The sequence below is a fragment of the Ictalurus furcatus genome, chromosome 15 (genome assembly GCF_023375685.1).
Source record: "Ictalurus furcatus strain D&B chromosome 15, Billie_1.0, whole genome shotgun sequence".
Taxonomy (NCBI): Eukaryota; Metazoa; Chordata; class Actinopteri; order Siluriformes; family Ictaluridae; genus Ictalurus; species Ictalurus furcatus.
This window is the reverse complement of record NC_071269.1, coordinates 5046252-5064589: the sequence shown is the minus strand read 5'-3', so window position 1 is coordinate 5064589 and position 18338 is coordinate 5046252. Positions and strand designations below refer to the sequence as shown.

The 18338-nt window shown below is 40.6% G+C and overlaps 3 protein-coding genes across 4 annotated transcripts; 1 reads left to right on the top strand and 2 right to left on the bottom strand.

Annotated features, from left to right (window-relative positions):
- Nucleotides 1–12: 12 nt before the first annotated feature.
- Nucleotides 13–2443, bottom strand: cptp (ceramide-1-phosphate transfer protein). Of its 2 annotated transcripts, none has more exons than XM_053642886.1 (2): nucleotides 2303–2443; nucleotides 13–1291 (listed from the first exon to the last, which is right to left on the bottom strand). In XM_053642886.1, the coding sequence occupies exon 2, from the start codon at nucleotides 1285–1287 to the stop codon at nucleotides 769–771; it is 519 nt and encodes a 172-aa protein (XP_053498861.1). In that variant the 5' UTR covers nucleotides 1288–1291; nucleotides 2303–2443; the 3' UTR covers nucleotides 13–768. The 2 variants fall into 2 exon arrangements, with proteins under 2 accessions (XP_053498861.1, XP_053498859.1); XM_053642884.1 differs by lacking the exon at nucleotides 2303–2443 and adding an exon at nucleotides 1998–2278 and having other exon boundaries at nucleotides 187–1291.
- Nucleotides 2444–2608: 165 nt separating this feature from the next.
- ints11 (integrator complex subunit 11) lies at nucleotides 2609–14194 on the top strand. Its single transcript, XM_053642880.1, has 17 exons — nucleotides 2609–2881; nucleotides 3297–3394; nucleotides 3508–3581; nucleotides 5076–5304; nucleotides 5484–5582; nucleotides 6108–6142; nucleotides 6222–6360; nucleotides 6467–6531; nucleotides 6827–7016; nucleotides 8006–8089; nucleotides 8586–8675; nucleotides 9032–9194; nucleotides 9900–10010; nucleotides 10244–10305; nucleotides 10455–10597; nucleotides 11671–11800; nucleotides 13718–14194. The coding sequence occupies exons 1-17, from the start codon at nucleotides 2854–2856 to the stop codon at nucleotides 13778–13780; spliced, it is 1803 nt and encodes a 600-aa protein (XP_053498855.1). The 5' UTR covers nucleotides 2609–2853; the 3' UTR covers nucleotides 13781–14194.
- Nucleotides 14195–15182: 988 nt separating this feature from the next.
- On the bottom strand, nucleotides 15183–18066 carry LOC128619040 (lysophosphatidic acid receptor 6). Its single transcript, XM_053642882.1, has 2 exons — nucleotides 17144–18066; nucleotides 15183–16347 (listed from the first exon to the last, which is right to left on the bottom strand). The coding sequence occupies exon 2, from the start codon at nucleotides 16323–16325 to the stop codon at nucleotides 15360–15362; it is 966 nt and encodes a 321-aa protein (XP_053498857.1). The 5' UTR covers nucleotides 16326–16347; nucleotides 17144–18066; the 3' UTR covers nucleotides 15183–15359.
- Nucleotides 18067–18338: the final 272 nt, after the last annotated feature.

The following is an 18338-nucleotide window of genomic DNA, read 5'->3' as shown; positions in this document are numbered from 1 at the left end:
AACGAGACTGTGACTGGTTCTGGTGGGATTTATTTTCATTTGCTTTCTATTTGGTTCGTTAAGACGTGCAAATATCTACAACGTCCACTGTTTTCAACTTTGATTACATACAGAACAAATGAATAATAATAATAATAATAATAATAATAATAATAATAATAATAATAATGAAACACGAATAATGATGTAGAATAAGTGATGTCATTTACGAGTGAGTCGGACTATTCACCTAAAAGAGTCGACTCAAATAGTGTGGCATATACAGGTTCATCTCAAAAAATTTGAATATCGTGGAAAAGTTCATTTTTTCCCGTAATTTAATTCAAAAAGTGGAACTTTCGTATATTCTAGATTCATTGCACATAAAGTGAAATATTTCAAGCCTTTTTTGTTTTAATCTTGATGATTACGGCTTTGAATGAGTCGACTCTTATTGGTGAGATGAGTCAAATTATCTGACTCATTAAAACGATTCATATCACTGGTGTACAGGCATGAAGCAGCAATAAAATAATGTACATTAAGGTACATAACATTTCAAATATGTATAATGTACTTTATTTCATAACTGTGTTGACTATGTCACAGAATAGTGTTAAGGTACATTCGATATATCCCTTTTAACCAATAAATATGTGATCTAATTTATTATTTTTTTAAAATAATAAACTGATCATATCCCAGTGTATTTAGAAAGTTACAGGAATAGCAGGAATATCACAATAACATCAAGTAAACACAGAATGCGTCAAGTAGTGCAGAGCCTATCTATGGTAATTCGAGCAGATTGTTTTTTGCATACAGGTCCTCTGTGATCTGATAAACTTCTGAGATGAGAGGTAAAGCTTCACCCAACAGTGTGACCACCTCCTGGTGGCTGCCTGCGTTCAACACCTCGAAGAACGTGTCACGGCCTGGAAGAGCGCAAAACGCCACTCCGGTTGCTGTCCGGATGAACCACGAGTGGTGCTGCGCCAGCGACGCATTATAGGCGTCGGAGCACATGACGGAGGTCTTACTGTCCTCAGTGCTGGTGCGCAGGCTCTCCAAGAAGAGCTGCAGCCAGCGCAGGGCACGGTGCAGACGCAGTAATGTGCGGCAGCCCGACTCTGGGTGGCTGCCTCGTTTGGTAAGATCCACCAGCTCGTTGTCCAACTCGTACTTCACCATGGACTGGACGGTGAGGTAATGCGTCCCGTTCTCGCCTGTCAGAAAGTTCTCCAGGATCTGGATTTTGTTGACTGCATCCTTGGAGATGAAGGCGAAGACGCTTCCCAGGCTGTTCATAAAGCTGTTGGGGGGGGAGAAGAACACAGAGACTTCTGACTATAATACTTAAGCAAGTGTCTCATTTTTTTTTTTCAGTTTGAGAGCAAAATGCAGAGATGACATCCCTCCAACATGTATATAAAACGGTGTTCTGTGATGGACTGGTTTCCTGTCTAAGGTGCATTCCTGCTTTGCACCCAGTGTCCCCAGGATGAAGTGGTTACTGAAGTTGAATGAATGAACTATTGTTGGTTTCAAAACATTTGCTTCAGTATTTTTTGAAAGCATCTTGGCTTTATTTAATTTCTTTACAAGACTGGCTCGGTACTTTATAAACAAATGTACAGTATCACAGTATGGAATGAGCAATATCTTCATCCATCTTCAGTAACCGCTTCATCCTGGTCAGGGTTGTGGTGGATCCACAGCCTAATCGACATGAGACAGGAATACACCCTGGCACAAAGTGTGATATATTTGGTGGAAACCCACAGTGAAGTATGGTGATGGTAGCTTCATGTTGTGGGGATGCGTTTCATCAGCAGGGACTATGAAACTGGTCAGGGCTTAGAGCAAATGCTTTTTCTTGTATAAGTATACGAACACTTACAATCCAAACAAAACTTTATAGTTCAAACACTGAGATGTATGAAGGCCAACATGCTCTACAACTGAATATAACATGGTACTAATGCACAGGAGCAAACAAATCGGTGAACACCACATACCTCACAAGCTCTCGCCATCCTGATATATAGTACTTTAAACAGACTTCCTTATTATCACTGAGACATGACTTGAAGTTGTCCAGAACATTCTGTAGACTGAAAGAATCTGCCATTTCTAGTTATTCTAGTTGTCTAGTTAATCCTGTTTTAACGAGTCAGAATCCAAAAACACTTAACACTATTATTTACAATCAAGCAGTCAGAAACAAACAAACAAAAAAACCTAAACAAAATCATTCAGATCAGTTAAAAAACTAAGCAGCTACTCTAATAACGCTGTATAAAACATGGATTACTTTCCTTACCGGTATTCCGTTTCCTCCTTCGGGTTGACAATGTTTCACTCCGCTGATTGGCCTGTTTTTTTATTTGATCTATACACTGTCCAACTAGTATCTGCGTTTCAGAGAAGAAGGCGGGATAAGTCAGAATACAGGTGTACAAGAAAGCACACATCCCGAATCTGTTGTACAGTATACATTCTTCCGGGTTTTGAGAGCTATGCACCAATTAAAGTGAGCCGCGGTGTCACGTGTTTGAATCAACCAATCGGATTGTTTTTGACGGTCGCAGCATTTGTACATCATGTCCGCTGATTTTTTTTGTGCGTGTGAGGTTGTTTTCATGCTTTGTACGCATGTTGTGTTAAAGTAATTGCTATTTTATGAAGAAGTTACATGAGAGGAGTTGTGTATAACTGAAAAGGTTTGAGGTTAAGTGATAAATGTAGTTGAGGGGAGTGTTGGTGCAGCAAGCACTTTCATTATCAGCTAACCAACTCACCCAGAAAGACATACTGAGCTTTCAAATAAAGTCATTCAGAATATATCAACTATATATATATGTTATTTGTAAGATGCCGGACATCAAAGTGACGCCACTGGGTAAGAACCGTCCGTTTCTAATGTTATACAGTGTCACATTACAGTAGTGTAATATGTCTCTGTAAATGTATAGTGAGGAATAAAACATTTGGATAGCGTGCTATAATAGAAAAATAATCAACGACAGAGCGGTGGGATGCGGACCGAGTTGCAACAAGTGTTTTATTCCTCTTATACAACAGCAATATCCCAATATTACAATCTTTTATCAAATACATAACCACACATAGATAGAAAATGAATCAACACCTTCTGACCAATCAGATTCGAGAATTCAACAGCGCTGTGGTGTACTTCATAAATCAATTGTTTGCCTGAATAAAGGCTTCTTGTCGTAATTTGTTGTTCATTTGTTAGAGCATGGAGTTGTCGAGGATCCGGCCTTGAACTGTTTCGCTGGTGTTTTGTTTTGTAGGTGCTGGACAGGATGTCGGACGCAGCTGCATTCTGCTCTCTATAGGAGGCAAGAACATAATGCTGGATTGTGGGATGCATATGGGATATAACGATGACGTAAGTTACTGAACAGCAGAACAATGTCAGTATGATCTGCTCATGTTGGAGAAAAATGTCTCGGTAGTGCAGAATGTCTAAACTGAGTCTGATTTCTTCCTTTCCCTTATTAGAGACGCTTTCCAGACTTCTCTTACATCACTCAGAATGGCCGCCTCACAGACTTTTTGGACTGTGTTATAATAAGGTTTGTTTATTATTATTATTATTATTATTATTATTAAACTTAAAGTGAACCTATTACCTTTTAAAACATTACTCCCCATGTAGTGTGTTCTAGAGCTGTTTGTGGATGTAAAAACATCTGCAAAGTTTAAAAGATCAAAGCGCATGACAAACGGAGTTATCGATTCCCAGAAGAAGGAAGCGATTCTGAACAGCTGAAACGAGTCGTTAGTGATTCCAGACTTTACTTCCTGTACTAACCTACGTAGGTTTGTAACAAAAAGCCCCGCCTCCTGTCTTCATCGGCTGCTCGCTGACAGGCGGAGCTGAAAATCGTTATGTAGGGGGCGTTTCCTTTTTGAAACGCGCTGACAGCGGTAGACCAATCACAACAGACTGGGACGTCTGACCAATCAGAGCAGAGCATGCTCTCTGTCAGGAGGAGTATAGAACGAATCCTTTAGAACGGATCATTTAACGAGTCGTTTGTGACACTGGGGAAAAAGATAATGTTGCAGTTTAAATTATGAGCAGGTTAAAGTGTTTTTTTGTTGTTGTTCTTTTACCTTGGATGCATGTAAATCTATTGTATGAGAGCTTTAAAACAAAATTATGCACGTTTCAAAACCATTATAGATGCGCTTTAACAGTTGTACTTGCCCCACGATGGAGTACTGGTCATAATTAAGTATAATAAGGTCAAAAACCAGCATAAGATCATTGGTTCACAATCTTACACAGTAGCTGCTGTAGGTTTAACAGAATAGCCAACAAGCCCAAGATTAAAACCAGGAACGTTGCTACAGGAACACAGTACCCATCATTAGTATTCCTCTTTTACCAGAATTGAAAAGAATCGAGTGTTTCTGCTCATCCAAGATTTTATATTTTGAGCATTTTTGCACATTTTGAATAGCCGTGCTCCTATTATAGGGCAAAATAAAGTTACTTTTACCACCGCAAAGTTGATTATTTTCCTGTAAATGCATGGCTGAGAAGCGTCAGCGTGTAACCCAGCAATTCCGTTTTTGATTATTTAAGGAATGACACATTTACGTTACGTTTCATGTTGTGGAATTTCTGCAAAACAAGTCAGTTCCTGTTCTCGCTTATATCACCAACACTACCAGCTATAAACAATCGTTCGATCGCGGAGATCTCCGTTATGAAGCGTGTCAGACTTTCCTGTGGTGGAAAACTATACCTCTATAAGCACTTATTACAAAGCGCTGACACTGGAGACTCCTTCAGACAAAAAAATGATATGTAAACATCTCTTCAGAGAAAACGTCAACAAGTCCTTGCGCATGTTGTTATGGACACGTATTCGAACGAGCGCATTATTGAAAACTTTGCAGTCGGAGACCACTGTCAGAAACAATTCTGCCCAGTGTCTTCGATGAATCAAGAATTCAACAAAGCTGTGGTATCTTATGTTGGATATTTAGTGCCTAAATATCGGTTCAGTTCTCTGTAATTAGATTAGCTCTAAATTCCTCTCGCCTCATACCTTCAGCCATTTCCATCTGGACCACTGCGGCGCTCTTCCCTACATGAGCGAGATGGTGGGATATGAGGGACCGATCTACATGACCCACCCCACCAAAGCCATCTGCCCCATCCTGCTGGAGGACTTCCGCAAGATCACGGTGGACAAAAAGGGCGAGACCAACTTCTTCACCTCACAGATGATCAAAGATTGCATGAAGAAAGTAGTGCCGCTGAATCTGCACCAGACCGTTCAAGTGGGTACCAAAAAAAAAAACCCCTGTGTGGGTCACGTTACACCTCGTTTCCGAATATATTTATGATTTGTAACACAATCAAGGACTACTTGAGGCATCATCACGTACAGCATCAGTCAGTGCGTTACCAATACTGCAAGTGTTACTCGTACTTGTTTTGTAAACGTTCTCTCTTATAGGTGGATGATGAGCTCGAGATCAAAGCGTACTATGCAGGACACGTCCTCGGGGCAGCGATGGTGCTAATTAAAGTCGGCTCCGAGTCCGTCGTCTACACGGTGAGCGCTACACGCCTGGTTTATAATGTTATGTTTATTTATTCATCTATGAATCAGCATAGAATAGTGCATCAGAGTGATGTTCACCAAACGTTTGGTAACTTACAGCTGGTTGGCTTTTATCAAAATACGCACGCGAGCCTGAACAAATCAGCGTTCCCAAAACGTTCTCCTTCGGTTCGGTTTACGAAAACATTTACACACAGTATACTAAACGATTAATAACTGAGGTCTGCAAACCTGTCTGTTAAGTGAGGAACAAAACGCACTGTTCGAGGAAAATAATCACTGACGGGGTGGTGCGATGAATCATGGACTCCTCTCCGATTCTAATAATTCATCTTCAGTGTGGACTCGGAGCAACTTGGTCATATACTTCTAAATAACCTTTCCAATATCATGATCGATCATCTCAGACATACGCAGTATATCACACACACACGACACACAGTACGTGGAATCTTTCTGGCTTTTCAGGCTGTGCCTGGTTGCACTAAGTGTAAGTTTTGACTTGTCTTTATGCAGGGTGATTACAACATGACACCAGACAGACACTTAGGGTGAGTATTTATTCATTCGTACTAGCGGTGGAAAGTTCTAAATCGCACCCGCCGTAACCTCGTAATCATTTTTCTCCAGCGCGGCCTGGATCGATAAATGTCGTCCGGATATTCTGATCAGCGAGTCGACCTACGCCACCACGATCCGCGACTCGAAGCGCTGCAGAGAGAGAGACTTCTTAAAGAAAGTCCACGAGACCATCGAGAGAGGAGGAAAGGTCCGAACAACAACGTAAATACACGAGCAATGGCATGTTGGTCAGTTTATACACATGTGCTTTAATATTTGTATTTGTTTGGGGGTTTTTTTATATGATTTGACAGGTCCTCATTCCGGTGTTTGCTTTGGGAAGAGCGCAGGAGCTGTGCATCCTTCTGGAAACGTTCTGGTGAGCATCGAAGCAGTCCGGCTTTATACCCACACGTAATTGTGAAATGTCCGAATGCAGGAATCCCTCTAAAACCCCTACCGGTTTCATTTTTAAACGAATGGGAGTAGTATGTGGGTAGCTTTAGCCGATCCTTAACGAGAGAGACATTTCTGTTAATTACATAAAATGTATATTTATTCATCTGGATAATTTAAATAACCCTTGTTTTGTTTCGTTTTTTGTTTTTGCTGTAAATATCTGACCTCCGAAGCTATTTCTAATCCGAATAAGCAGCATGTGTTTGCTTAAACAGGGAGAGAATGAATCTGAAAGCACCCATCTACTTCTCGACGGGGATGACGGAGAAAGCAAACCACTACTACAAGCTCTTCATCACGTGGACCAATCAGAAGATTCGCAAAACCTTCGTGCAGAGGAACATGTTCGAGTTCAAACACATCAAAGCCTTCGATCGCTCCTACGCAGACAATCCCGGACCTATGGTACGATTTTATTAGTATTCAGTCCCCTCCGAAACTATCGGAACGGCAAGGCCGGTTCATTTGTTTGTGCTGCAGAGCCAAAGACATTTGGGTTTGAGACCGAAAGATGGATATGAGACGAGAGGTTAGGATTTCAGCTTTTATTTCCTGGTGTTTGCACCTAGATGTGTTAAATAACATAAAACATAGGACCTTTTGTATTAGACCACCTGAGCAAAAGTATAGGAACAGATCAGTCTTGAAGTAAATGAAACTAAATAACACTTAATATTTGGTTGCATATTTTTGGCTTGCAGTAACTGTGACTCAGTGACTTCACTGAATTGTCGGTTTGATCTTATCTTTTGTGATGCTTTTCCAGGCTTTTACCGCAGCCTCTTTCAGTTGTTGTTTTTTTCAGGAGGGGTGGATTACGTGGGGGGTTTCAGTCTCCTCTTTAGGAGGTGAAATGCTGCTAAATTGGGTTAAAGTCTGGTGATTGACCTGACAGGTCGAAAACATTCCACTTTTTTCCCCTCCTCCTTTGTCCAACAAAGTCCTTGTGTGTTTTTCTCCCATAGACGGCTCTCTGATCTTCATGTTGGCTTATCTTTCCAACAACAAATGCAGCCTTCACGAGCGAAACTGAAGGCTAAAACCAAGACTAGCGGTTCACAGCTTTTTATTGTTTAAACGTTCAATCTAACAGGACACACCAGGGTAACACCTGTCAGTCACGTGTTCCAATATTTTTTTTCTAGCCTACAGATTGAGTGATCCGACACAAAATGTGCTATGTCCTAAGCCGTTTAACACGTTTACATAGAAATAAAAGCTGAAATTCTAAACCGTCTTCTCACGTTCATCTTTTGAACTCAAACCCAAATGTCTTCAGTCTACAGCCAAAACGAAACGAATTGGCCTTGCCGTCCCGATAGTTTCAGAGCGGACTGTATATAGAATGAAAGAGTCTTTGTGCTGATCCGTAACTCCGGGTCCGTATGTTTCAGGTGGTGTTCGCTACTCCGGGGATGTTGCACGCCGGCCAGTCATTACAGATATTCAAGAAATGGGCCGGCAACGAAAAGAACATGGTGAGAGATTATAGTGACGTAGGGCTACGCAATATGGTAATTGTTATCGCGATATTTGGGTTTTGCAGTGCTTATACTATATATCGTGTGTGTTTACGATATACGCAGCTCATTTTCACTCCCTTTGTTTCTCAGCACTTAAGGCCGATATATATTGTCAGTACTTAAGTGGGGAAAGTTATGCGTATTCAGAGTCTAGTTATGCACGTGCTTAAGTCACATGTAGTTCATACGTTCGAGGTTGCCAGGGTTTTTTTTTTTTTTTCAAGAATAGAGGAGTTTGGGCTTTACAGTTTCAATGACAAGCTGCATGTTTTCATTTTATTACATGCAAGAGAGGAATAAACAAACCGGTGACGAGACGACACCACACCACTGTGACACTTATTAGTTTCCTGTTTTATCTACCGTAGGATATCTAGTCCGTTTCTGTAAACTGGCTTCAGGAGGTAAATCTTGTCTGATTTTGTCAAATTAATGAATGCATTTCTGGCAGGTCATTATGCCAGGGTACTGCGTGCAGGGAACAGTCGGACACAAGATTCTGAACGGCCAGAAGAAGCTGGAGATGGAGGGAAGAGCCACGGTAATGACGCGATTATCCTCTGAGCTCTGCTTCATGCTTTAGCTGATGACTTTTCACTTGCTCGTGACCCAGCAGCTGCTCTGCACGTGACATTAATACACACACAGGCACGCAACATCTGATCGTACATATCACAGGACACTCTAGTGTACATACGGATGTACATGTACACGCAAATACACATACGTTACCAAGTTTTGGCCGGTAGTGTATATACATAAATACATACTCGTGTTTTGTCTGCACTCACTTTACTCCTATACGCAATGTTATATTATCTGTATAGGCTCTTTATCGTTCTTGGGTGGGTGTGTGTGTGTGTGTGTGTGTGTGTGTGTGTACATGTGTGGTAACAGCTGGAGGTGAAGCTGCAGGTGGAGTACATGTCATTCAGCGCTCACGCCGACGCTAAAGGCATCATGCAGCTGATCCGCATGGCCGAACCTCGCAACATCCTGCTAGTTCACGGCGAGGCCAAGAAGATGGAGTTCCTCAAGGACAAGATCGAGCAGGAGTTCAGTGAGTGCAGCACACACAACGCAACCTTACATTAACACACCTGTTTTATCAGCTAATATTAACCGAAAAAATGGAAATGAACTATGAGCACCCCATGCCATCATTGGCATCCGATGAGAATGACTCGACGACATAGTGGTATAGTCTGCGGTGTATGTTTACACAGGTGTACTGGTATTTTTCATCACGAAATGTCAAAAACCTCCGACTTTTAAAGAAAGAGGCCATTTGTCAACCACAAACTTTTTCCCTGAACCCACTGGCAAATTTATGAAATTCTCTTTTACTCACCACTAAGCTTCAAACAAGACTAACGTTTAAAGACAGGATGCCATGAATTTTGATTTGTTTTGTTTGTTTATTTGTTTTTCAATTCAGTGACAAAGCAAGCCTTTTTGGGGTAAAATAGAGTCAAGATTCTGAAGCTTATGACCAGAAAAGTGTACAAAAAATATCAGACGCTTCATGGACCACATCTGAGGCTGTATTTGGACAAATGATAAAACTGATACCTTGACCTCTAGAAGACACATATTAGTCATCGCTGGCTCAGATTTATTTATTTATTTTGTTTGAATCCTTTGTTAAGGTGAAAAAAAAGCTTCGGCCTCAGGAGTTAATCACTCAGTCATTTCTTGCCGCTTTGCTCTGCCTCGCTCGTCGATAAAATCGTTCTCATCCACGTTCCTGTTTCTCTCACTGCAGATATCAGCTGCTTCATGCCGGCTAACGGAGAGACCACCACAGTGACGACCAACCCGAGCGTACCGGTGGACATCTCGCTCAACCTGCTGAAGAGAGAGATCGCCCTGGGAGGTGTTCACTTAACACGCCACAAGCTAGCACACTCACTCCAAAAGCAATCACCGAGATTAAACTGAAACGAGTCCAGCATTACTAGCCAAGCGAAGCCATCGTACTTATTCCAACACCTAACTAAACTAAAACAGTAACTTAACTCCAGCAGCAACACCAACAGGATCTCGGAAATGCCTTTAACGGCATCAAACGTTTAACAGTTTTTTATTTTTTTCCCCCACCCGTGCCAGGTCCTTTACCCGACCCTAAGAAGCCGCGCACCATGCATGGAACTCTGATCATGAAGGACAATGTACGTCGATTACATTATTATTACGATCACTTTACCTAGTGACCTTTGCTTATATGTTCCATTCTGACTATTGATTTTTGAAATGGTGGTTGTTTCTCGTTCCGTGCGTGTGTGTGTGTGTGTGTGTGTGTGTGTGTGTGTGTGTGTAGACTCTGAGGCTGGTTTCCCCAGAGCAGGCTTTAAAGGAGTTGGGACTTTCTGAACACCAGCTGCGTTTTACGTGCCGCGTGCACCTGCAGGACCCTCACAGCGACGCAGACACACTCGCCCGCATCTACAGCCATCTCAAGAGGTCTCACACACACTCACACACACACACACACACACACACACACACACACCAACCTGTTGTCTTTAAGAAGCTCTAGAGGCTCCATATTGATTGTCATGGTTACCTTCTGTGCAAAAGCAGATGGATCAAATGAGCCACATTGGCAGAAATGTGAAGAGGTGGGTGGGAGCACTATTTAAATTGTAAATATCTTTGCTGCCAACACACAGTGAAGTTAAATCCAAAATCGGTTTTCTTCACTACATAGGGTGTAACAGAATAATGTCGTAGAGAATGCCAAATCACATCTACAGACTCCTGTCATAGGTTTCTGTAACTTCTTACATGCAGGAGGATTGTTTTTTTTTTTTATGCTTAATATGTAAAGAAAATATACAGTGCCTTGCATAAGTATTCACCCCTAAACCAATACCAACAACAGTAGAATTTTACATTCTAAATGTAAAATTCAATATAGTTAGAAAAATCATTTGCGAATTAAATTTTTTAAATAGTTGTTGTTGTTTTTTTTTTAAACAAATATGTGAAATTAGTTCTGGCGCAAACCGTTGGCGTCAGAATTTCCATAATTAGCCGGATGCAATGAAAGTGTCATACGAATACAATGTAAGTACACCTGTAACACTACAAAACGTGGAGAAGTTGAAGAGGGTGAATACGTGGAAATAAGACGTGCCAGAAACGGCATTCGCTTATTCACGCCCGAGCCCCTTTTCCTACATTTTAGTCTTGGAATAAGTAAATACGTTATTTATTTATTTATTTATTTATTTATTATTATTATTATAACTATTTGAAACGTATTGAAACAATGACGTTCATTCCGTCAACATTGTGTTTTTTATCCGGAGTGTGTGTGAAGTTGTTTTTTTTAGCATAAACAAAGGGGGCTTTTTTTTTTTTCCATCCTCTAAATGAAAATGTCGTGGTTTACTCGGTGACTCATTTCCTCCCACACGTCGTGATGCCTTTCCAGTTTTTAAATGTCATTACAGCGTACTGAAGTACAGTGTGTTTGTTTTGTGGTTCTACCCTGACCTTAATCGTAACCCTTTTTCCTCGCGCCGTATTAGCATGCTCAGAGGTTACACCGTGCAGCACCTTCCCGACGGCACCGTTATCGTCGAGTCCATCGTCCTCAAAGTGTCTTCGTCCAGCGACGAACCCAATCTTAAAGTTATCCTGCTTTCCTGGAGCTATCAGGTAAATGTCGTTGTGAAGCACTGATACACACTCAAACATACCCATACGGAAGGTATGCTCCGGCGTATTCATATAGGTGAACAAGGTGAGTACTCGGAGCGAAGTTTACTCGTGTCCCACTACATGAGAAATCACCAAAACGAAACAAAAGGCTTATAAAAGGTGTCGTCGTGACCGTCTTGATCTACAGAACGGCTCTGAAATAGGAAGCGAATTGAAATTGGAGAATTCAGAAGTTGAGGATATGAAAGAGGCAGTTGTGAAAGGAAGAAGTGAGCGTAAACATCGTTAAGGAATACTTACATCCCATTCAGAAAGGGAGATTCAAGCTTTTGCATTTTTTGTTCCCGCTATACACTTGCCACTTTATTAGGAACACCTGCGCATCCATGCAGTTATCCGTCGGCCAGACGTGTGGCAGCAGAACAATACATAAAATCATGTCTCAGGTCAAGAGAATCAGATTGACATCAGAACGGGGGCAGTGTGATCTCCGTGGCCATTTTTGTTAATGCCAGATGAGCTGGTTTGAGGATTTCAGAAAGTGCTGATCTCCTGGGATTTTCACACATTTCAAACAGTCTCTAGAGTTTGTATGTTTGTGTGTGTATGTGTACATTCATACACACACATATATACACACACACACACACACACACACTGCCGGTCAAAAGTTTGTGGACACTCGACTGAAATGTTTCTCATGATGTAAAAAATCTTTTGATCTGAAGGTGTGTGATTAAATGTTTGAAATCGGTGTTGTCGGTAAAAAACATAATCGTGCCGACATATTTATTTCTTTCATTAGAAAACTAACATTTTATTTACAAAAAAAATTTTTTTAACCGACGACTCGGAGCGAATTATTCCGAAAAGCAGCCCATAAGAGTCCAGTGCCGGTGTGAACTCCTTTAATACTGTTTAAGAATCATCTCGGGGAAATTCCTCAAGAAATCGGGTGAGAAAACGCCAAGAATTCATTTCTGGAAATTCTAGGTAAAAAGGGCGTCTACTTTGAAGATGCTAATATATTCAATTATTTTGATTTATTTTTGATTTTTTTTTTTATCACAACATAATTCCCATAGTTCCATTTGTGTTACTCCAGAGTTTTGATGACTTTATTATTATTATTATTATTATTATTATTATTATTATTATAAAATGTGGGTGAAAAAATCAATACAGAAAGAATGTATTGACTGGTAGTGTGTGTGTGTGTGAGAGTGAGAGAGAGAATAATACCAGCACAAATGTTCCACATGGTGGGTGTGTGTGTGTGTGAGAGTGAGAGAGAGAATAATACCAGCACAAATGTTCCACGTGGTTAAATCTCCAGCGTAACCCTTCACCCCAGCGGAATTTACCGTGTAATCACTTAACAAACTGTTTAACACTCAGAGCCCAAGTTTAGGACCAGCTTTAAATCTGAAATAACTCATCTACCTCGTTTTTTTTTATTGATATTTTTTTTCTCATTTTACCAGCATAAATGTCACATACCAGCGTTAATTCACACACATGTCTTTATTTAGCTGCAAAAGCAATTACAGTACAGTTGAACAATCATTTATTAGCGCTAAAGGCAAAACAATAGGAGTGAAAATCTCTGAAAAACTATCTGCAGGAATAAACAATAGCTTATTAAACGGATTAAAAAAATGTACTCTGAATAATTCTTAATAAGTTTCATTATTATCGTTGTGAGCACACGTTTTAATATAATAATAATAATTTAAAGTAATAAAATGATACATGACTTAGTTATTCTAGAATAAATATAGTTAATGAATATATAAAATGTATAATGTTATGATTAATATATGTGTTAGAACAGAACTGTCTTACCACCTGCGCTGCTGATTTTTCTTATGTTGTAATGATTATTATTTTATGTCATTCTATTTATATTTTTAGGACGAAGAGCTCGGCAGTTTTCTTTCTAATCTGCTGAAGAAAGGACTTCCTTCCGGATTGTGAGTGTCTACTAATATTGTTCAAAATGAATGAATTAAACCTTTTGTAAAAAAAAAAAAAAAAAAAAAGACGATGATAAATAAATAAATAAATAAATAAATACCACCAAAAAAAAAAAGAAAAAATCACTTCCCCAGAATGTGTTGCTCTTCAAAAACATAAGTATGTACACCCTCTCTACACTGCAAGACGCTCCACACAGTACAGGTTACTTTTAGGATCTGAAACTTCTACAGTGCTGTGTGTGTGTGTGTGTGTTTATATGCAAGTATATATAAAAGCTGTAGAGCTTTATTATAAAACTGTGTGTATTTACACACCTACTAAGATAATTAGCATAAAATGTTGCAGTAAATCTATATTACACTATACAGACAATATATTCAGTATTCAAATGTCACATTGTCTTTGACACTTTCACTGCTCACTTTGTTTTCTTTTTATTGATATATATATATATATATACAGCTATGGTTTGCTGTGGTAACTATGGCAACAGAAATGCCCACCTGGTGAGAGTTTAGGCACAGCGTCCAATGCATTTTTATTTTGCACCCACAGAGATCGGATTAAACAAAGTTTCTAGATAAACACGAATTCCACCGTTTCATTTTATACACAACTTCAGTGATTTAGAGTCGCTGATTAAAACCTAAGCATCTAATTTAAGCCTTAAGATTGCGCAGCATGATGGCTAAAAAAAAGAATAATAATAATAATAAAACAACAACTAAAACACATCTTTTCAGTTCTGTCATCATCCATAACTCTTCCTTTACGTCGACTAGCGTATAAATGTTTCCACTGAGGAATAAACTCGGCAGCCATTTTGGAAATTGACTAAATGAACTCCTAATTAAAGTTTTCATGGTTGCTATGATGTCACAGTTTGATTGGTTTGCCACGGCGTATGATTGGATGGTAACCCAAGGCTGACTTTTTCAAAGTACTGATTAAAAACGCATTTCTGTCTATAAGCATCTGCCCAGTGAAGTTCCTTACTCCAGTGGTTCTCATCCCTCGGATTTCACAACCATTCTCCCTGGGCATAAATGCTCCTAGAGCAACCCTTTTAACTGTTGTAAACATGTTACATTGCTACCTCTGCTGCCACTCCTAGCATGTTTCGAACTGTAACGTACACAGTGGTCAAACGCACAGAACACTACAACATTACCCAGAAGTAAACCATTCAACCAAACAACTATTTTTGGCTAAGCAGCGCTGCACAATGCTGCTCTAGTTACTTTTTTTTCTTTCCTCTTTCCTTTCACTCACTCTCTTTCAACTTCCAACAGCAACAAGATAAATACAGACAAGATTGTATGCAAAAGTCATTGGATTTGAGCTTTTGTTTCCTTTTGTTTGGTTTTTGTTCTATATACACACAAGAGTTATGTACAAAGATTTCAAAATGAAAAATACATTTTTTCCTTCAATTTTCAGCCCCAGGTCAATCAATTATCATTTCAAACAGTAGAATATTTCAAGAGAAAAATCCTTCCAAGGCACTCGTAGGCTGTATGAGTCACATAGACGCCCCTCCTCATCTCGACAAATGGAGATTGTTTCTTCGTTGAGCTTATAAACTCTCCGAGATGGCGTAGATGCCTCTTTTCTTCTTTGGCTTCAGCTTCTTGAAGTTCCATTTGCAGGTCCACTTGCAGTGGCTGGTGGCGAAGTAATACAGCACAGGGTCGAGTAGGCTATTCATGCTGACCAGCGCCATGGTAACACGCCTCGCTTTGTAGATAACGTCAGCTAGCATGCAGTTATGGATGACCTGAGTTCGCCACAGCACGTGCAGAAAGTACACTAGGTGGTAGGGCAAGAAGCAGAGGACTGTGATGGCCAGGATGGTGTAGATGATCCTCAGGGCATTGCGCGCTGTTCGCGTCTTGATCCGTGCGATCCGACGCGCCACCACCGGGTAGAGCACCAAGATGATGATTGAGGGAAGCAAGGCGCCGAATACCAGGCTGTAGGCGCTGTACGGAGCCAGATTCGTCTTCCATTCGTCCTCTGAAAAGTTCTCGAAGCAGCTCACCTGCCCCCCGGTCGTATGCATATCCGGAGATGTGAACATGAAGGTTAAAATGGTCGTCCCTCCGAGCACCCAGAGGCAGGCGGAGACAGCTGCAGCACAGTGCGTGTTACGGAGCCGCAGGTACGTGTGGGGATGGACGGTGGCAAGGTAGCGGTCCACACAAATGCAGCTCATGAAGGCGATGCTGATGTAGACGTTGGAGAAGAAGAGCGTACCGGTCAGGCGACACGCCGTGTTTCCGAAGGTCCAGTTGTTGCCGTTGAGGTGGTAGTGAATGCGGAAGGGGAGGACACACAGGAAAACGGTGTCCGCCACTGCAAGGCTGATGACGTAAACGCTGGAGGGGGACTTGTGCTCTGTTTTGAAGATGAAGACGTAAAGAGCTCCCAGATTCCCCAGCAGACCGAACACCATCACGAGGATGTAGGTGATGGGGAACAGGTAGAACTGGAAATCGGCACTCCACTCGCCGTCGCACGAGATGTTGCTGGAGGTGTTCATCTTCAGAGGGTTTTTCTGGTTTCTTTCGTAAAATAAAGGTAAAAACATGTATGTAGTCAGTTTCACGTTTGATCTGGAAAAATTTTTAACATCAAACTCATAAAAATACAGCTTCCAATTGCAGCCGAAAAGGCTTTTTCAGTCTGATGCCTTAGGAGAACCCTATTAAGTTGCGAAAGAACCTTTCACTCTCAAGTTCTCTAGAGAACCATCTATTTACTGGTGCGTTAAAGATCCCAGAAATGGTTCTTCACAACAGTGCCAAAAGGAACCATGTTATCATAAGTTCTCTAAAAAAAAAAACTAAAAAAAACCCCTTAGTTAGTGCTTTAAATAACCAAAATAAGGTTCTTAAGAGTGATGCTAGGAGAACCTTTTCCAGTCCTACAAAGAGCCTTGTAAGGTTCACTTTAACCTGGAAAGGGATAGTACCTTGAAGAACCAATCCAAAAACATAAAGAACTTCTTTAATCTCAAAAGAACCATATAGCTCAACTCAAGAACCAGATACCAGGAAAAAATGGTTCATGACGAGAAGAAAAACCGATGAACTTTACAGAACCGATGGTGCTGTAAAGAACCGTTGAAGAACCCTTATTGTTAAGAGTGCATGTCTCTTATTAATTCATTGTATCGCGATGAACCGATACGCCATCTTCTTTCTGTTTGACTCCCGCCTCTAACATCAGATCTAAGATCGCTGCTATACGATAATCACAACATCCAATTTTAGATCCTTATTCTTAGAACACTAAAGCTTAAAATCAACAAAACTGTCTTAAAATATAAAATCCACAGAAGATGACGAAACATCTTACCACGTCTTTTGGAGTTTGGGTGTAAATCAGTCCTCGATAGAGCGATCTCCTGACATGTGCCTTTTTTTTTTCCGTGCGTCTCGTCAGCCACCTCGCTCAGACACTGGTGGAAAACATTTCTTTCACCTCCGTGGTTCACACTCGACATAAAAAAAATAAAACAAAAACACATGCAGACAGGAAGTCATGTGGCGAATGTTCTTCCCCCAACCTCCGCTCTGTAAGTCACACTCGGAAATAAAGTTGCTATAATGATGTTTGGACCGGTGAGCTTCACCCACAGGGGCTCTGCTGTACATTTAATACGTAAATCATTTCTATTTATTCACCCCTGAGTTGTGTATAGCGCTCTGTGGGCTTGTGTTTGTGGTCAGCCCTCAAGCTGACACAATTAGATTAGGTGCAATTAGATTAGACTACATTAAATTATTCACATCACCCCAAGCTAAAATATGCAAAGAAAAGAATCTACAGCGCCTTTCAAAAAGATTGCCAGCTTTCTTTAAAAAAAAAAAAAGATGCAAATGTGATTGTATGAAATGAACATTACACACAATGATTCAAGTTTTCCACTCAAGCAATAAGAGACATTATTTATCTTTGTTTTTGTTTTAAATTGTCATTATAACTTTTTTTTTTTTTTTTTAAATAATCATATTTTCTCTGAAAAACATGTAGAACTGAAACGTCACCATGCGACATTAGAACTACAGATGGCATTGTGTGTTGTGGACAGATCAGACTTTTTTGGTTCAAAATAGAGTCAGCAAGTTTACTGATTTTAAACAGTTATAGCCTACAAGGATATACAGTACATATCTGATCAACCATAACATTAAAACCACCTGCCTAATATTGTGTAGGTCCCCCTTGTGGACTCCACAAGACCTCCGAAGGTGTGCTGTGGTATCTGGCACCAAGATGTTCGCAGCAGGTCCTTTAAGTCGTGTAAGTTGTGAGGTGGGGCCTCTATGGATCGGAGTTGTTTGTCCAGTACGTCCCGCAGATTCTCGATCGGATTGAGATCTGTGGAGTTTGGAGGCCGAGTCAACACCTTGGACTCTGTCATGTTCCTGAACAATTTTTGCAGTGTAGCAGGGCGCATTATCCTGGGGAAAGTGGGCACAGCCATTAAAGAATACCGTACATGAATGGGGTGTACTTGGTCTGCGACGCTGTTTAGGTAGGTGATACG